At 40.6% G+C, this 16,492-nt stretch overlaps 1 protein-coding gene across 4 annotated transcripts in view; it reads right to left on the bottom strand.

Annotated features, from left to right (window-relative positions):
• Nucleotides 1-16,492, bottom strand: part of LOC110961457 (MAM domain-containing glycosylphosphatidylinositol anchor protein 1) — a 193,996-nt gene that overhangs the window by 108,509 nt on the left and 68,995 nt on the right. For 3 of the 4 annotated variants that reach the window (XM_022209079.2, XM_022209087.2, XM_051938119.1), the window contains exon 4: nucleotides 8,271-8,445. In XM_022209079.2, the coding sequence (XP_022064771.1) occupies nucleotides 8,271-8,445 (175 nt within the window). Of the gene's footprint in view, nucleotides 1-2,787; nucleotides 2,813-8,270; nucleotides 8,446-16,492 lie in introns of those variants that run through there. The other variant, XM_051938130.1, reaches the window with a different exon arrangement.

The following is a 16,492-nucleotide window of genomic DNA, read 5'->3' as shown; positions in this document are numbered from 1 at the left end:
ACTGCACTTTATCTCACAGATAAAAGAGAAGAAATGCTTTTTTTTTCTTTAATATAGAGACTGTTTAACCTGATACTTAATATCTAGTTAATGTACTTGTAGGATACACACAATGTGACATGAGATAAGCATTTGAAGTTAAATCTGATCTCGAGTCCACCGATATAAAAAAGAAAAAAAAAGAACGAAAAAATGGTAAAACATAACCTATAGTTTGTATTTTTTTAATTTCATTAATTATTTATGTTTAAATCAAATAAAATGGTAGCACTGCACTTAAATAGCGCCTTTAACATTAGGTGGGTTCTACAAAGCATTTTTACAGCAGTTTCTTATTCCTCATTCACATGTGCTACCTTATCATTGAGAGCAATTTAGGGTTCAAACCCACGGCTACCCCCAATCATGAGTAACTAATGAGTAATTAGTGAGTAACTAATGAGTAATTAATGCCCAGTTTATTCCACTGATGGGAACAACATTAAATGAAAAGGCTGTGATGTTGTGCAGCAGTTTGCTTCTAATAAACAACAACAAGACCAGAGGGTTTATTACCTAATATGATGTTCACACTTTGAGTGTGACGCAATCTAGCATGGCAGGCTACAACTTACCGCTTAAGTCTTAAACCGTTGTTGAAGTCACAGCAAAAAATAAAGAAATGTGTGGGTTTTGATGGTGCTGGAAACTAACAAATCGCAATAATGAGCTTTTTCTTCTATTTCCCAGACAGACTGGGACATGGGGCTTTGAGGGGAGAGAGAAAGGAAATAAAAATAAAAATATATGACTGGTCAATGCTTCACTGCATCATTGGAAAAAGTAGAGGCCAACTAAGATGTACCTGTCAGTATGTCTGTCACGCAGTAACAAGTGTCGGACATCAGTTTGTGACTTCATATCGCTGCCTTCCATTGACAATGATGCAGCCACTTGTTTTTTCACTGCCATGTCTGAATGCACTATTAGAGGCAAGCAAACAATTGTATACAAAAGTAGGCATCAAAAAGGGACTACAGGGAATCCAGATACTGAATATGTTTCTCTCTTGAATGGCATTTTGTTTCTACACATGTGTCTGAATATCGTTCTTTTATTATCATTGACATTGAGGATCCTACACGTCAACATTTACATTGTCAATGCGATGCAGTTTCAATGTATCCTTTCAATAAGCTTTCACATGTCGCAGCTGTATCCAGGTCAAGGAGAGTTGGCAGGAATTGACTCGATCTGATATATTTCCAGCATACTTTTTCTAACTATGTGCTGCAGATCAAATCAAATCATGAAATAGAAATGAACAAGCATATAAACTATATATCAAAATAGACCCCTTCAGTAAGTCCAGCGTGGAAATAAAAATTACCATTTCTTCAGAGATAGACAGAATAAGAAAAGCGGACAGGGGAACAAAAGGAAGAAGGAGACACAAATCCTACCGAGACGAGGCTGAGTGACGGAGAAAACACAAACAGGCCAAAGAAATCACAAAGAAGCCAACACAAACAGAAATACATAGTGAGAGAGCAACTGGGAGTAATAACACGCAGAGAGGGGTACCGCGGAGAAAGAGGAGAAGTCAGGAAGGGAGAAGCACGTGGAGGGAGACGTGAAAGACATGACGAGCAAAGGCAGGAAAGTTTGTGTGAGTTTTTATGACGCTGTGTGACTCACACGGTGGCCCAGTGATTCACCTGGTGACTTCAACCTCAATCCCACTGAAAGGTCAAAGCTTCTCTTAAAGTACCCGTTTCTGCTTTTCTCGTTCTCTTACTGTCAACACAACACGGTTTACTTCACCTTGTGTGTCTGCGTGTGTGATTCCATTCACCAACAACAGTGCCACTGCCTCCTGTCCAGGACTGGTGTTACCCCTGAAGCACAGAGCCCATGTTGTGAGAGAAGACTGTGGCCAACAGGGACAGACTAAATGCTTTTTATGGGTGTGAAAATGTGTGTGTGTGCATCTCGCTGTCACAAACACAGATTCCACAGCACCTGTATTACTGTACCGACACCATTTCCAAAGCCACAATGCAGGAGCAATACATTACGCAGTTCTCCACTGGCTCCCATAGCCACAGACAGCTAGGGTGATAACTGCCAAAGCTGTGAAAGGGTTTGTGTACATTTGGAGATTCACGGTTTTATACTCCACTGACTTATGCAGTCATTACTGACAATGCCACAGGAGGTTAGAGTCAATTTCTTTGAAAAAGTCAGTGTGGCTAAAAACTCTGCTGAAGAGGAGCTTTATTTTTGATCAGCTGGAGTTGCTTTTCAAGCACTCTAACCTTCTTGTTAAGTTCAACATTGACACAGTATATGCAACATATGCGAGTGCATCTTTATGTATTTGCTTCCAAGGTCTCAATATAGAGCTGCGCTGTGAGAGAATGCTGCATCAGCTAAAAACCAGAGGCATAACTGTCGGTAGAAGTGTTGACTAACACTTGGGGCACCTATAACTAGATCAAAAATCAGTTGAATTGTCTGTGTATAAGAAACTGGAATGTTATATTTGGTGTTTGCTTATAAGCGCAAATGAAATTTCCATTTGTGGCAGTAACATAAATTATATGTGCTTATGAGTGTCAAAAGGTGTCTCACAGAAGCAAGACCAACTAAAACCAGAAAGAAAAAAAACCAAACACCTCTGCCCTGCAAAGGCATCATCATCATCTTCATCCCCACTGTCACAACATGAACATCAACATGAACATCATCAGCATAATCAGCATTATCATCATCATCTTGATTACCCCCCATCACCTTTCCACTTACCTTGTTCCATCCTGAAGAGAGCAATGAATCCACAGAGAGGAACTGGTCTGACCTAAGCTGATGTAGCCAATTATTTTTTATTAAACAAAATCGTTTGTTTTTTTTTTCTTCCCTGATATAGTCTAAAGTATCATTGGTTGGGTTTCTGAACCAAGTCCATCCCATCAGTAGAGGCTACTCAAAGTTAAACCCCGCCAGCTCACTGCCCCACTGTCTCAGTGGTTAGAGTGCCAGGTCACTGATCAGGTGTTTGATACAGGTGAACCCCGTGTGATGGAGGTCTAAACAGGGAAAGAAGGTCATTTGCAGTAATGGCTGACGGCTGAATGTGGTGTTGCTGAGGGGAAAGCATTAGTGAAGCCAACCTAAGTGGCAACAGATTAATGGATAGGTTGCTGTATGTGCTTTCTGTGGAAATGGGAAAGGGGAAATTGGCAGAAAGAAGAAATAACCCTACTTCACATGCATTTGCTTAAAAAAAAACAAGAAAAAAAACAAACAGCACAGACATGATAATTGATCGACTGAAGGTCCTGTAAGCACATTTATACAAAAAAAAAAAAAAAAAAACAAGCTGGCAGCCTTCTGTACCAACTGATTTATTCAAACTATTCCTGTGGTTAATAAGTAAAGACATATTCTACATAAATAACTGATTCACAGGATGGATTCAGGGAGGAGAAATAAGGGAAGAGAGAGTGTAGAATAGGAAAATGAGGGAGGTGAGGTTTGTGTGTACGAGTTGTGGAACAAAAGGAACAAAACAAGGAATAAAGTGAAAATGTTGCAGGTAAAGAGAACAAAGAGACTAAAGGGAAGAGAATGCATGACTGAGATGGAGATGCAGGCTGTGCTAAAGAAATATAGAAGTGACTTGCTGCATGTGCCTTCTGTTCAAAGTAGAATACTGAATATGTGTCTTTCCCCAGTCCTGAAACTCTCCACTCATTTCCTCTGCTCTCTTTTCAGTTTCCATCTGTCAGTCAGTCTCTTGCCTCCTCATTCTCCCTCACTGTTCCTTTTCCCTCTCACTTTGAATTGTCCCTGTTTGCATCAATGCATGTTCGTGTATGTAAATGCAAAATAAGTGTGTGTGTGTGTGTGTTGCAAATAAAAGAGAAAAGAGCAGGCATTTGTGTTTGCGTGCATGTGCTTTCTAGCATGCCATGTCTGCATCCATGTGATTGTATGAAAGCAAAGTTAAATCCGCATGCAGGGCAGATGACCTACAGCCAGACACTGCTGTGTTTGGTTGAGCCTCACAGCTGAGAGGAGAAAGACCCCAGCTGACTCACTTCATATGCGCGCGCACACACACACACACACACACACACACACACACACACACACACACACACACACACACACACACACACACACACACACACACACACACACACACACACACACACACACACACACACACACACACACACACACAGCTTCATCACATACTGGTGTGTGTATTTCATAGAGTAAGGCAGGAAGGATGAAAAAGACAGGAGGAATGGGGGGAAAATGGGATGAGAGGACAACATGAAATATGGAGAACTGAGGAAGGAAGCAGAAGATGTCGAAAATAAAAGGTAATAGAAAGAGTGAATACAAAGTGCAATGCTCGGTCATTTTTATAGTAACAAAAAAAGCTGAGACATGGAAAAACAGAAATTGTGTGATTGAGAGAAGCAGAGAGAGAGAGCTAAAGCCCTTGTTAGTACCCTGCACAGGAAACAGCATGTTCTGCCCTCTAGTCCAATAACTGGTCTGTTGGATGCATCCAAATTGAAAAGCATGAGTGCATCTACCTTATTATGTGCATCGCTCTGGGCCTCTCATTTCCCTCCCCAAATTCCATTTGTCCTTCTCACTGTCTTCATTTGTCTTTTGGTTTCTATCTCCATCTGTCTTTCATCTCTTTCTCCCTGCCTTCTTTCGTAGAAGGAATTTTAACCACCTCAGTACTACAATCTGTTTGGCAGCTATCAGTCACCATTAATTCAGCTTCTTCCTGAACTCACTGTTCAGCTTTTTCTGGAAAGGTCAAATTCTCTTTCAGTCTTACCTGCACATTCAGTAGAGAAGATTAAAGTCAGCATTCACAATAGACTCATAGATCTATCATGTATTTTTTCCCCTCACACTGCACGTTGATGTTAAAGTCAATGAAAAAAAAATATTTTATTTTTTTCTTCATGTTTCCTCCTGCACACTGCTGCTTGGACTTCTTCTGTTATTTTTCATGTGTTATCTCTGTGGGAAAACATGCACATTTCATCTGTGATGTCTCCCATTGGTTTTTGACAGGCCCAAGTCTGGAGTCTGTGTTCACCATCAGCTGTTATCTTGTCAGGTGTTTGGGAAAAAAAAAAAAAAAAGAGTCAAACTTCAGCAACACTGAAGGTAGCCGAGTTTGGTCAAGCGAGCAGATTACAACGTTTAACTGCAGAAGTCATTGAAGATGACCATAATACATCATAGATTTTAAACTGCCAATTCTGACACAAATCCCTTGTGAAAATGGTATTATATTGCACATAAATATCGTAACTCCATTAACTCTTTATGTATGCAATTTTTGTTGTACAATCTCGTGTTATGTCATACTTATCTGACTGAATCCCTGGATCTTAAACCTTAAATGCAGTTGGTATTAAATAAAAGACAAAGAATAAATGGTGGGAAACAAAAAATATAAAATGCAGATTTTTCAGTCAGAACCAGATTTCATACTGATAATGAAGCATAAGTTTGAAAACTACAAACATCTCATTACGCTACATCGTCTGCTATTAAATTGTTGCATGACAAACACTGTGCCTTTTAAATTAGTTTTGTAAATGAATTCTGATCGAAACATTTACTGAGCAGGATGATTGAACACTTGTTCACCTGATACACCAGCCCAGTCTGCTTTAATAGGCACCAAAGTGGTTATAAATTGATATATATATATATATATATATACATATATATAAATATAAATAAAGTGAATCATATACTGTAACTTCTGCTGTCCACTGATTTTGGATCTTGTGCCAAGTTGCAGCATATTTGACAATCTTTAGCAAAAAGCCCTTAAGCTGCGCTGGTGGCAACTGACTCAACATCTCACGAAGCAGCTGCAATATTTTTTCAAGTATGATTTGTTACCCATCTATACTTTAACATACATAACAGTCATTGACACCAGTTGAACTCCATAGTATGCTGTATATTCAGGGACTTTCACTTCAACACTAAGCCTTGCTGGTGGCTGCTTCTTGCATACCCCTCTTCCTCCCTCCCCATGAAGACCTCTCATTCCTCACTCTCTCATCCATCTTCCCCTCCACTTTCATCTGTCTCTCTCCCTCCGTCGCTTTTTTTGTCCTCCCCCGCTGGTAGCCTAGGCTAATTGTTACATCGTTCTAGCACTAAAGTCGCCCTGTGTAGGCAGCGTGGCTGATAGCCAGTGGGTCTAACACAGCATGGGGGAAGGGGAATTGAACAAGCATTGGCCGTCAGAGCTGGTTAGCTTCACAGAGCTCCTGTCACAACTACACTCACAATGCAACCTGTTTACTACCAGGCCCCCTGCAATTACCAGCTCCCCAGCAGGGGCCAAGCGCCTGGGGAGAACTAACACTATCAGCAGAAAGGGGAGCAGAGGAAGGAGGGAGGGAGAGCCCCATTAAGAGGCTGAGGCAGGGTGGTGGCTAAGTGACAAATCCTAGAGGGACAAACATGCTGTGCACATATGTGTGTGTTTGTGTGTGTGTGTGTAGTTGTGTGTATGCTTGTGAGTGCATAGGTGAAATTGGTTGGTTTCAGGGATTTGACGCTAAAGCAGGCAGGCCATACTGCTGGACTTAACACAAAGCAAAAGAAGTGATGTATTTAGCAATGAAAGGCAGGTAATGGATGTTTCGTGTTATAGGACTCTCAGGAAAATCAACCCTTTTTTTTTTCTATTAGTCTATAAATCCACCATTAAAATGATTAAATCAATGACGGAAGGAAGTATTTACGCAACAGGCAGTTGTAACAAATGGGGAGGGATTTTAGGGTGCCAGGAAACAAATGGAAGTGTATAATAGCAAGAAGGTGTTGCATGTGAATAAACCTGACGCCATGACCTGGCCCCTGACTCACAGGGACAGTGGGGCAGTGAAACAAGCAGCAGCACAGGACCCCTACAACACAGCAGCTTCTCAACTGTCACATGGTGGGCATTCCGAATTTGAGAGATGGGGGCTACACACAACAAAACAAACAGCACAAGGTTTGCAGGTCATACTGTAATGTAATGCACTTGAAAGTATATTAGCTTGTCAGCCTAAATGATGATAGGTTTTCTCATGAACGCTGTCCTAATAATGTTGGTAAAATTTAGAAGAGGCACACTAAAGGATCTGCAGAAACTAACACTACCTTCAGAGAGCCTATTTTGAAAGCATTTTTGAGAAGAGCTGAAGATGGAACATGAGCCAAGGCCACCAAACTGTGTCTTGTCTCCACATATTATGGCTGTTGAATTAGTTAATACTGCTGCACAAATAACAAGCAGTTCTGGCATTACATGGCCTTGCACATGTCTATCTCCTCCGATTTCAGTAGATGTTCCTTTGAAAATGATTGCAGCCTGTTGTGTATCTCTCAGCAACAGCGCAGTGTCACATGCTGACATTGTTGCAGGTTAAAACTCTTCATTGTGGAGGGTCTCTCTGGAAAATTACTGGTGCCTATCCAAGATAGAAGGACCTTGTAAAATAATATAGTGCTTTTTTTCCTACCTCAAAAACAATAACAATCTCCACACTTTGGAGTACTCAACTACAGGGACAGGTCAAAGAGGGTCTTCAAAGGAGAGGTAATCTCTTAATGATAAGCCGACTGGCGCTAAATATAACTGACAGTGTCAACTCAGGTGAAGAAACACTTGTTATTTTTCCAATTTTTCCATGGTGACATGGGTGAGTTGAGAAACAGTGTGTTAGGGAGCCCGTACCACCTGGACTAACTGTTATAAAACTCTTGATATGTCCCACAGACTTCACTTTTTACCCCAAGAGTATCTGACAAAATATTTTCCCCTTTTATTACCCTTAGCGGTGGAGTAAACTGCTTGCAGTGCGTTATCCCAGTGCACCCATTCACTAAACCAACAATTCAATGAAATTTTGATAGTTTCTAGGGTTTCTTATCCATACCCTTCCCACATGCTACAGTTCTATTTGATCTACCCAGCTCCCCCTAATCCTCCTACCATGCTTTTCACCCTCTCCACCATAATTCATCAGATACTCTTGGAAACCATTCCCACCTGAAATCTCATCATCCATCTAATCAGTCTCTCATCTTTCCTCTTGCAATCTCTCCATCTCTCCCCATCTTCTCAAACAGTGGGAACGGCTGTAGTGAAAGTCAGCTGTGGTCTAGAAGTGGAAGGAGGTTTTTTTTTTCGGTTGTATTTTTTTTCTCCCTCTTTCTCCCGGTCCACTTACACTGCACATCTACGCGGATGGACTTGATGGCAGCCACCCCCACCCCGTTGTCGGCCTTGCAGTAGTAGCGACCCCCCTGCACCCTCTGGATGCCCTCGATGCGTAGCGTCTCGTTGTAGATGGATGTTTCCTGGAACTTGTCTGAAGCACTGCCTGCCGTCTTTGTCCACCGTACCTGAAGAGAGAACGGGGGAGGAGAGAAGATGTTGAGAAGACAAAGATGCTGTCTGTGAAAGAGGAGTTGTACTGAAGGACAGAATCAGTCAAGTGCAATCGAAGAGAGGTGAGACTGCAACAGGGCAAAAGGCAATAAAAACACTTTTGATCTGTGATTTTCATGATACATATTGCTTTAAAATACTGTGAGCAAAAACACGGAGAAGCACCAGCTCTAGCATGTCTGTGCTTGAACAAACATTTATATTCATGACAGCTCTCATAATGCTATTTAAAAAAGTAATACTGGCATTATAACTAATCCTAACAAAGTACAATGAGTCACAGGTAGTGCCTTGATGCACAATTTGTAACCTTTATTAAAGAGTAGCAACAGGCTGAAAAGCAGTGAGTCACTGTTTCTTTGGCCGAAGTGTGTTTGTGATTTGTATCTCCAATCAGATTAATACAATCAGGTGAGAAAACAAACAGGAACAGCTTTCAGAAGTAAAAGAGATAGTCATAAAATGTGCTTAATCGTACTGTGTCCCTGGTCACCCATCTCCCAAAAGTTCCTATGCAACTAAACAGCATTCTCAATTACATTTTGAGGGAATTATATTTTCTGCTGTTAAGATTGTTTGTGATTAGTTATAAATAGCTTTAAATCAGCACACTGTATCTTTTCAGCCAAAAGCAATAAGATATTAGCTATATTAGATGACTCATCTGCATTGTAACCCAGAAAACAGAGGAGAAACTTCAAATGAGCTGTATTTTAAACCAAACCACGGTGTGATTCTAAACCTAGCTAAGTCATTTTGGTGTCTAAGCCAGACTTTGTAGTTAATGTTGTGAAACTATCAACCACAGAGGGATGTTTTCCTGAGCCTCAGTGAAAGTCCTGCTGCTGACTTATGCTGCCATCTTCCCATCTAACCTTCTCATCCAGAGTTTGCGGCCTTCAGCTTTTGACAAGCTGGTGAATTGTGTTGCTCTCTAATTTTAGAAAATGCTCAAAGAACAGATTGATTTAAAAAAACAACAACAACCAAATGCTCAGTAAACAGCCAGAAACTCCCCACACCAAATGCTATGTAAATCATTTTTAACTACATCATGAATAAAAACACTTTCTAAGATATGAGTTTGCATAATGTAGCTGTGAATTGTCGAAATGCATGTCTAATGCATTAGCAAGATAGTGAGTCCTTTCACTAAGCAGGTCATTAAATTGCCTGGATAACTGATCAAAATTATAAATGCAGCTATGTTGTTCTTTTTTTCTTGGTGATAAAATCTCTGTCTGATCCACAGAGTGGAAGTTAATGACACTAAGCCCTGTACTCATGGTGTCCGCGATGCTCGGACCATTAAGAGTTTTGACAAACTCTATATGGCTTTTTCACGCTTCAATTATCCCATCAAGCCGTGGGAATGCTGCGTGGCCGACAGCTACATGATACTTTAACTTGAATAATCAAATGCACAAACACACACTTCAGAGATGCAGAAAAGCCTGTAAACTCATCAGCATTGCAATGTTATTCTCTTGTGCGAGTGTGTCTGCACAACTGTGTGTGTACAGTCCATTAATCCCTATTAACCCTTCTGTCTGTTATCACCCTCAACGAGACTATCAACCATGTCCCGTTGAGGAGGTCAGAGAGGATAATAGGCAAAAGTCACTGATACTGTGTGTGTGTGTGTGTGTGTGTGTGTGTGTGTATGCGCACATGCAAATGTTTGTCTGTAGAAGTGTGTATTTCCTGTTTCTATGCACACTTGTCTGCTTGTGTTCTTGGATATGTACACAGTATCGCTGTACATATTCACTCCTGCCTGCATGCGAGTGTGTGTTGATTAGAAAGCAGGTTATATGGATTAGCGGATTATCAGGGTCTGTGTAAATGCTCCCTGTCTGTTTATTCAGCTCTGTTTGTGGGAGGGATTTGGAGAAGGCAGACTGCCATTGATCAAACCAGCCAAGGTGAGCAATGAACCAAACCCTGTCTCTCCACGGTTTAGTGACTCCAGTTTACATGCATGCATGTGCGCGTGTTTGTGGACCTTTGTGAGTCATGCAAAAAAAAGGGAGAGTGAGTGTGAAGTGCGCATCTGTGCTTTTACCCTTCCTATTCAAGGATTAAAAGATGAGTGAAAAATCTTACAAATTATGTACATTTTGTTTGCTAAAACTTTATAGAGGAGCATTTTAGAGCTATTCATGAGATTAGAGTTCAGGAACATTAAGATTAGGTTCGGGTTTAGCAGAATTCAAATGACAAGATTATGCAATAAGGATTTTTGAATAAGGGGAGAGAAATAACACTAGTTTTCAGTTAAAAGCTGTTACATTATGCTTTCTGATGTGTCTCTTTTTTGTGCGGAGATGATGAAATTGTGAGTGTAATAAAAACAGGGTAGAACATGAAACTAGGATGATGTATTGTACTTAGAATATTACAGAAAGTCAGTCAAGCTATCGTGATTGCAATGAGAGGTTGCAAAAATATTACTACAACGACGAATGCCGATAAGGAGACGGCAGGGAAAAATGCACGTGAGGAAACAGAGAAGGCAAAATGTGCAGGGAAAGCAAAGAGTTGTTGAGGAACACAGTATGTGTGTGTGTGAGAAACAGCCTGCATGTATAAGTGAGATATAGTTTTTTTTTTTGGCATGTGAAAGCCAGTAAGGAAGAGAATGAGAGGGAATGATATATACAGCATCGCTGGCAGCTGTATGATGGGGAGAGAAAAAGTGCATCACACTGGGAGTTGCTCCACCGGGGTGGCAGATGAAGCAAAATAGAGAGAGGTGATATCGCGAATAAAGGGGATATTGTGTGCGATGCAGATGACAGCCAGGCGGCACAGGAGCCTTTATCTGCCTGTGACACCAGCAGCTTAAAACCATCACCTGTGCTCTCTTTCTTTGACCTCTTTCACTCTCTCTCCACACCCCTTTCTTCTTTCCTCCCTCAATAGCCGTGTGACGCTGCTGCTGTTTTTCTACTCAGGTCCTGACGGATTGGTCTGGATATCTCTCTGTCCCCTTTCTCATCTTATCCCTGTCTGGGTGCTTTTCTCTACCCCTTCCTTTATTTCTTTACAAAGCACAGGAAAGCCAAACACTCACTTGTCATCGGCTCTTTTTGTCCAAATACACATCCATTTACACCCATTAGAAAACACACACACAAACATTCCCCCAGACTTTCTCCCACACACATGCTGTGATATGAAGACACATTTGTGAGTCAGAGACTTTGGTGATAATAGCTCTTACATTTGGTATGAAGTGTAATGCAAAGGGAAATTTTGGTCTCCCCTGGGATCCAGCTAGACATGAAACGCAGCAGGTTTGTATTCAGCTAGGGAGCTGTATGCTGTCTAGAACACAAATGTTTCAACGGGAGAACAGAAACAGTGCAGAGAAAAGAAGAACAGCCTTGTCAGAGTACTGGAGGAGGTGAGGGACCACTTTGCGTTTGTGTTTGTAAAGGAGGGTGGGTGGAAGGGACCATCAGGGTCTATTCAGACCGTGGTTATTGAAAAATTCATTTAAACACTAGCCAAAGCAAAGTGGGGTTGTAAATTTTCCATTAGTGGCTGTGTGCTGTGTGGTCATCATTTGCAATAATTCCATTTTACACAACATTTCTTTCCAAATACTGCATTGCACATTCTGCACTGTTCATGCTGGTAACTTGTCTCACATTTTGATTTTGATTGTATTACATTTTCTTGTTTACAGTGATTGATTAAATACAGTCAAGTACCTGCTAGCTTCTTATACCACAATTATTTTGAAATACCTTTTGAAGCTAAAGTTTCAGTGTCAAAACCAAGAAGGTTAAGTCAGTATTGGTTGGTGAAATATGAATGTTTTCCTGGGAAGTCAACCTTTTTTTGGCCTTTATTGTATAGGACAGTGGAGAGAAGACCTAAGGAAAGGGCCATGGGTCGTACTCAACCCATGACCACTGTGTTGGGGACTACAGCTCCTGTTCATAGGTCACCCGCTCAAAAGTTGAGCTACCGGGACGCCAGAAATCAACCTTTTTACGTTGTTATCATGTTCATATAGTTATATACTAGACCACATATTATGAGCATTTTTGCCTTGAAGTTGCGGTTTACAGAAGAGACAGACACAGTTTTGTACTTAAACCAAAGAAGCCAATCCTGTCAGGTTACAGGGGAAGACTTTGCATATTATTACTCTTTTCCAGAATTGGTTTTTGATTCAAACATGTATGGCTGAATTACTCCAGTTTTAAAGTTTGCTATTGTGGAGAGTAGTTTTGCAGGGTTTGAACAAAGTCGAGGTGAGCTGGTGTGCTGGAGCTGCAGTGTGCAGCAGAGGGGTGAGTGAAGAAAGAGGGTCTTCGTAGACCTTTAATATGGGATTTGTGAGTTTTTAGGAGTTTTATCAATGACCAGAAAAGGGGCTTTAAGCTGAAATGAATTACTTTTGGCATAATCAGCAGCAGTCCTCCGCAGCAGTGATCACACAGCAGTAAAGACTTTTCTGATAAGTTGTTGTGGAATGCATTGGAAAAATTCTGCTGTTTACGTGAATCAAATAAATAGTTCATTGCTGTTGTCAAACATGTTGCAACCTGAGAAGGGAGTCAATGTTTTCTGAGCGGCTCACAGGATCTCCAGCCACAGTGAATGTGCTGTGCTCCATCATACAAGATGGATATTTTAACAACACCAGGTACCAGTTTATCAGGCATACACACCTTGCTAAATCTCTTCAGTACAACAGCCCTGCAATAAAATCTAACTTTATGAAGCTTATAATGTTCAGCTGACGAAATATTAGATGCACCTTTCAACGCTCAGCTTCCAAAATGTCCACAGAGTTGAATCAACACTTCACTGACACAGTGTCGAAAAAAGCCTGAACGTTACGAGCTTTATAAAGGTAGGATTTATTGTAGAGCTGTTGTACTGGATTGTAATGGGTTTAGCATTACACTGGCAACAGAATCAGTTTGAAATGAGTAAATGTGTGTTGATGCTGAGGAAATGGACAGCAGGTACTAATTATGCATGATGAATATGAATCTGAAACAGCAACGCTATGCTTGGGGAGAAAAAAAGGCAACAGCATAGGGAAAGGGAGGAAGAAGACGACGAAGATGAAGAAGGCTTCCTTAGGTGATCTGGGAGAAACTGACAGGTCAGTGGCCTGTAGCTGTCTGGATGTTTCCATCCACTTTTCCTCTTTGCTCTGTGGTTGTCTCCATCTCTTACCTCTCCGTCTCTGCTTCCCTCTGTGCCTTTACAAGTCTAAAGTTGTTCTCCTTTCACATCTCACATCTACTTTGCATCTCCCCCTCTCTCTCCTGATCTTCCTCTCTCAAACTCGCTCATCCCTCCCTCAGCTTATCTCTCTGAGCCTCTCACTTCACTCCTCAGAGTGACATATCACATAGGATCAACAGGATCCAGCAGACATAGTCCAATGTCTGTCAGACTCTTTTGCACTGCTGTCCAAACTGGAAGCTGTCAACACAACTATAAATGAGAGGCAATAAATTAGTATGGAGCCTGGGAAAAATGAGGTTGGCATAATATGTCTCTCTGTATGTTAACATGCAGCTAATATTCAACACATCTGTGTCAGACATTAAAAGCAACGCAGAAAAAAAATGCGATAGTGAGTTTTTAGGAAGCAGGTGACAAACTGGACAGGCTGTCTGTTGTGTTTCTGTCACTAATTTAATTAAAATTCTGCGAGTGCTGATTAATTTAGCTACATCACCTCCCTTAATTTGCAACTGCTTGTTTGAACTGTTCATATTCAAAGTAAAAAAGAAGCACAAATCATAACTACTGAGTGAAATATTACAGTGAAGGATAAATCCTTCCTTGTTTGACATCACTGTAGGTTTTCCCTCACTGTACGACGGCTGCTTCCTGAGGTGTTGCAGAGTTTGAATCCTTCCTATTCCCTCTCAGTAACTCACTGGGAGCCTGCTAGGCCTGCCTTGTGCAATTTTACTAACTCTTTTCTTGATGTAACGCCAGCATAGTTGACGATACAGTGCTTTATCCATCCAACTGGCTCACTTACCGTGAATAGGCTTAAGATGGTAATCCTGTTATCGGGGAATACTACTTGGCACGGACGCACAACCACACACACGCACACAAACACACACTCACACAGGCACTGAGACATACAGAAACGCATGCAGAAGTACAGAGGATGCAACATCTGAGGGGAAGCGTGGGAGAGGAGGAGAGGAATTGGGCAGAAATGGCAAAATAGTGACAAAAGTGAATCATGCAGGTTGACAATAGCAGCTTGAACTGATACAGTGAAATAATCATCCCTGCTTCGCTTTACAAACAATGGCTAAATTAGATGACTTCAAGTGACAAGGTGTAGATGTCATATGAGAGAAAATGCACTGCTGCACAGAAATATCTATTTTAATTATCTGTCACTGGAGAGCACACATGAAGGGAGGGAATAACACATCTGAGAAAAGAATAAGAATAAATAGGTGGTGTAAAGAGTAAGACATTACAGTGAGTAAGACATATAATTTCAAGCATTAAGGCCTGAGGGGCTTTTGTTTTGCGGCTTTAAGGCATCAGGTGGTAAAGGAACAGGTGAGCCCCAAAGAGAAGGTAAATCGTTATCCTTTAATTTTGTAAATGTGAGAAAATGAAAGTGAGAAAAGGGATATCAGCGGGGTGTTGTTATGCTCAGTCTTGGGGGAAACTTGAACAACGCATAAAGTGATTCTTGTCTTTCCCCATGCTTCCCCAAGGATGGCCTGTGCCACAACAGATTTGCAGAAAAAACTGAAAACAAAATAATAAATAAATACAATTTCAACCCCAATTACTAACTTAGTTATTTCCAAGAAGATATAAAGACTAAAGCAAATGCTAGCCCCTTTGGTAAACTGTCTAATCATAAATAGCTTGGCTATTTTTGCATAATCTTGCTGACAAACACAGCAGCTGTTGGCTTGGTGGAGGGATCATGACTCAGGGTCTTAGGGTAAAAGAAAAGACGAGAAAAAGAAAAGGAGAGGTTAGATAAAGAGAAAAAGGAAGCAAAGGAAAGAAAAATGATGGCACAAGAAGGTGGTTAGTAAGGGAAAATGCATATGAGTGTTTAGAAGAGAATAAATGTAAACATAATAACAATGGAAAAAATAGATAAAAGTTGCAAATAAAACTAAATGGTAATAAAATAAGTAATGTAATATGACAGGGAGTGCAGAGCTCTCTGCAGTCCCTGAGTGGAAACGTGTTTAAAATATAAGATGAATGCTTACCCATATTCATAATGTCATTTAAATGGCATTTTCATTATGTGATCTCTACTTATTAATGATTTCCAGTTTAATATGTTATTGATAGCCAAGGTAATTGACAAGGCCACTTTAAAAAAGTAGCACATCTTAATATATACTGTATATATATGCACCTCTCATCCCTCAATGCAGAGATCACGTAGAAAAAAGTTCAATAAAACTGACTCACTGATATTGAACACGCTATCCTTCTCACTAACCTTGTCATACAATATGAATGCCTTTATTGCTCTTTTTGCCTCTGTAATATGAGACCAATGCTGTGGTAAAATTACAGGAATCATCAGTATTTACGTTAATGTCATGATCTTAGAAAGAATATACACACACACACACACAGACACACACACAGTAAAACTCAACAGAAGCTTCAGATGTTTGAAGGTGTATTATTTATAAGCGCACAGCATAGTCTCAATTTCTACCTTATCCACATTAAAAAAAATAAAAACTAACAAAATGACACACATTATTTATGTTTTTGGAAACATTTCAAGGGTTTGCTTAACATTTGTTTCACCATAAGATGGTTTGAGTCAGAGCAGAACAAACAGACACGGACAGAATAAGCAGATATACGCAGTTTTTTTCCAATGTGTCGACAGACGTCAGCTGCAGTGTCAGCCGCTACCTTACACGTTCTGACCATGTTGGAACTGTTAGTCATAATGAGCAATGGATAATTAGCACAAGCAAAGCACTGGATGGAGAA

Source organism: Acanthochromis polyacanthus, chromosome 2 (genome assembly GCF_021347895.1).
Source record: "Acanthochromis polyacanthus isolate Apoly-LR-REF ecotype Palm Island chromosome 2, KAUST_Apoly_ChrSc, whole genome shotgun sequence".
Taxonomy (NCBI): domain Eukaryota; kingdom Metazoa; phylum Chordata; class Actinopteri; family Pomacentridae; genus Acanthochromis; species Acanthochromis polyacanthus.
This window is presented reverse-complemented; position numbering and strand designations above follow the sequence as displayed.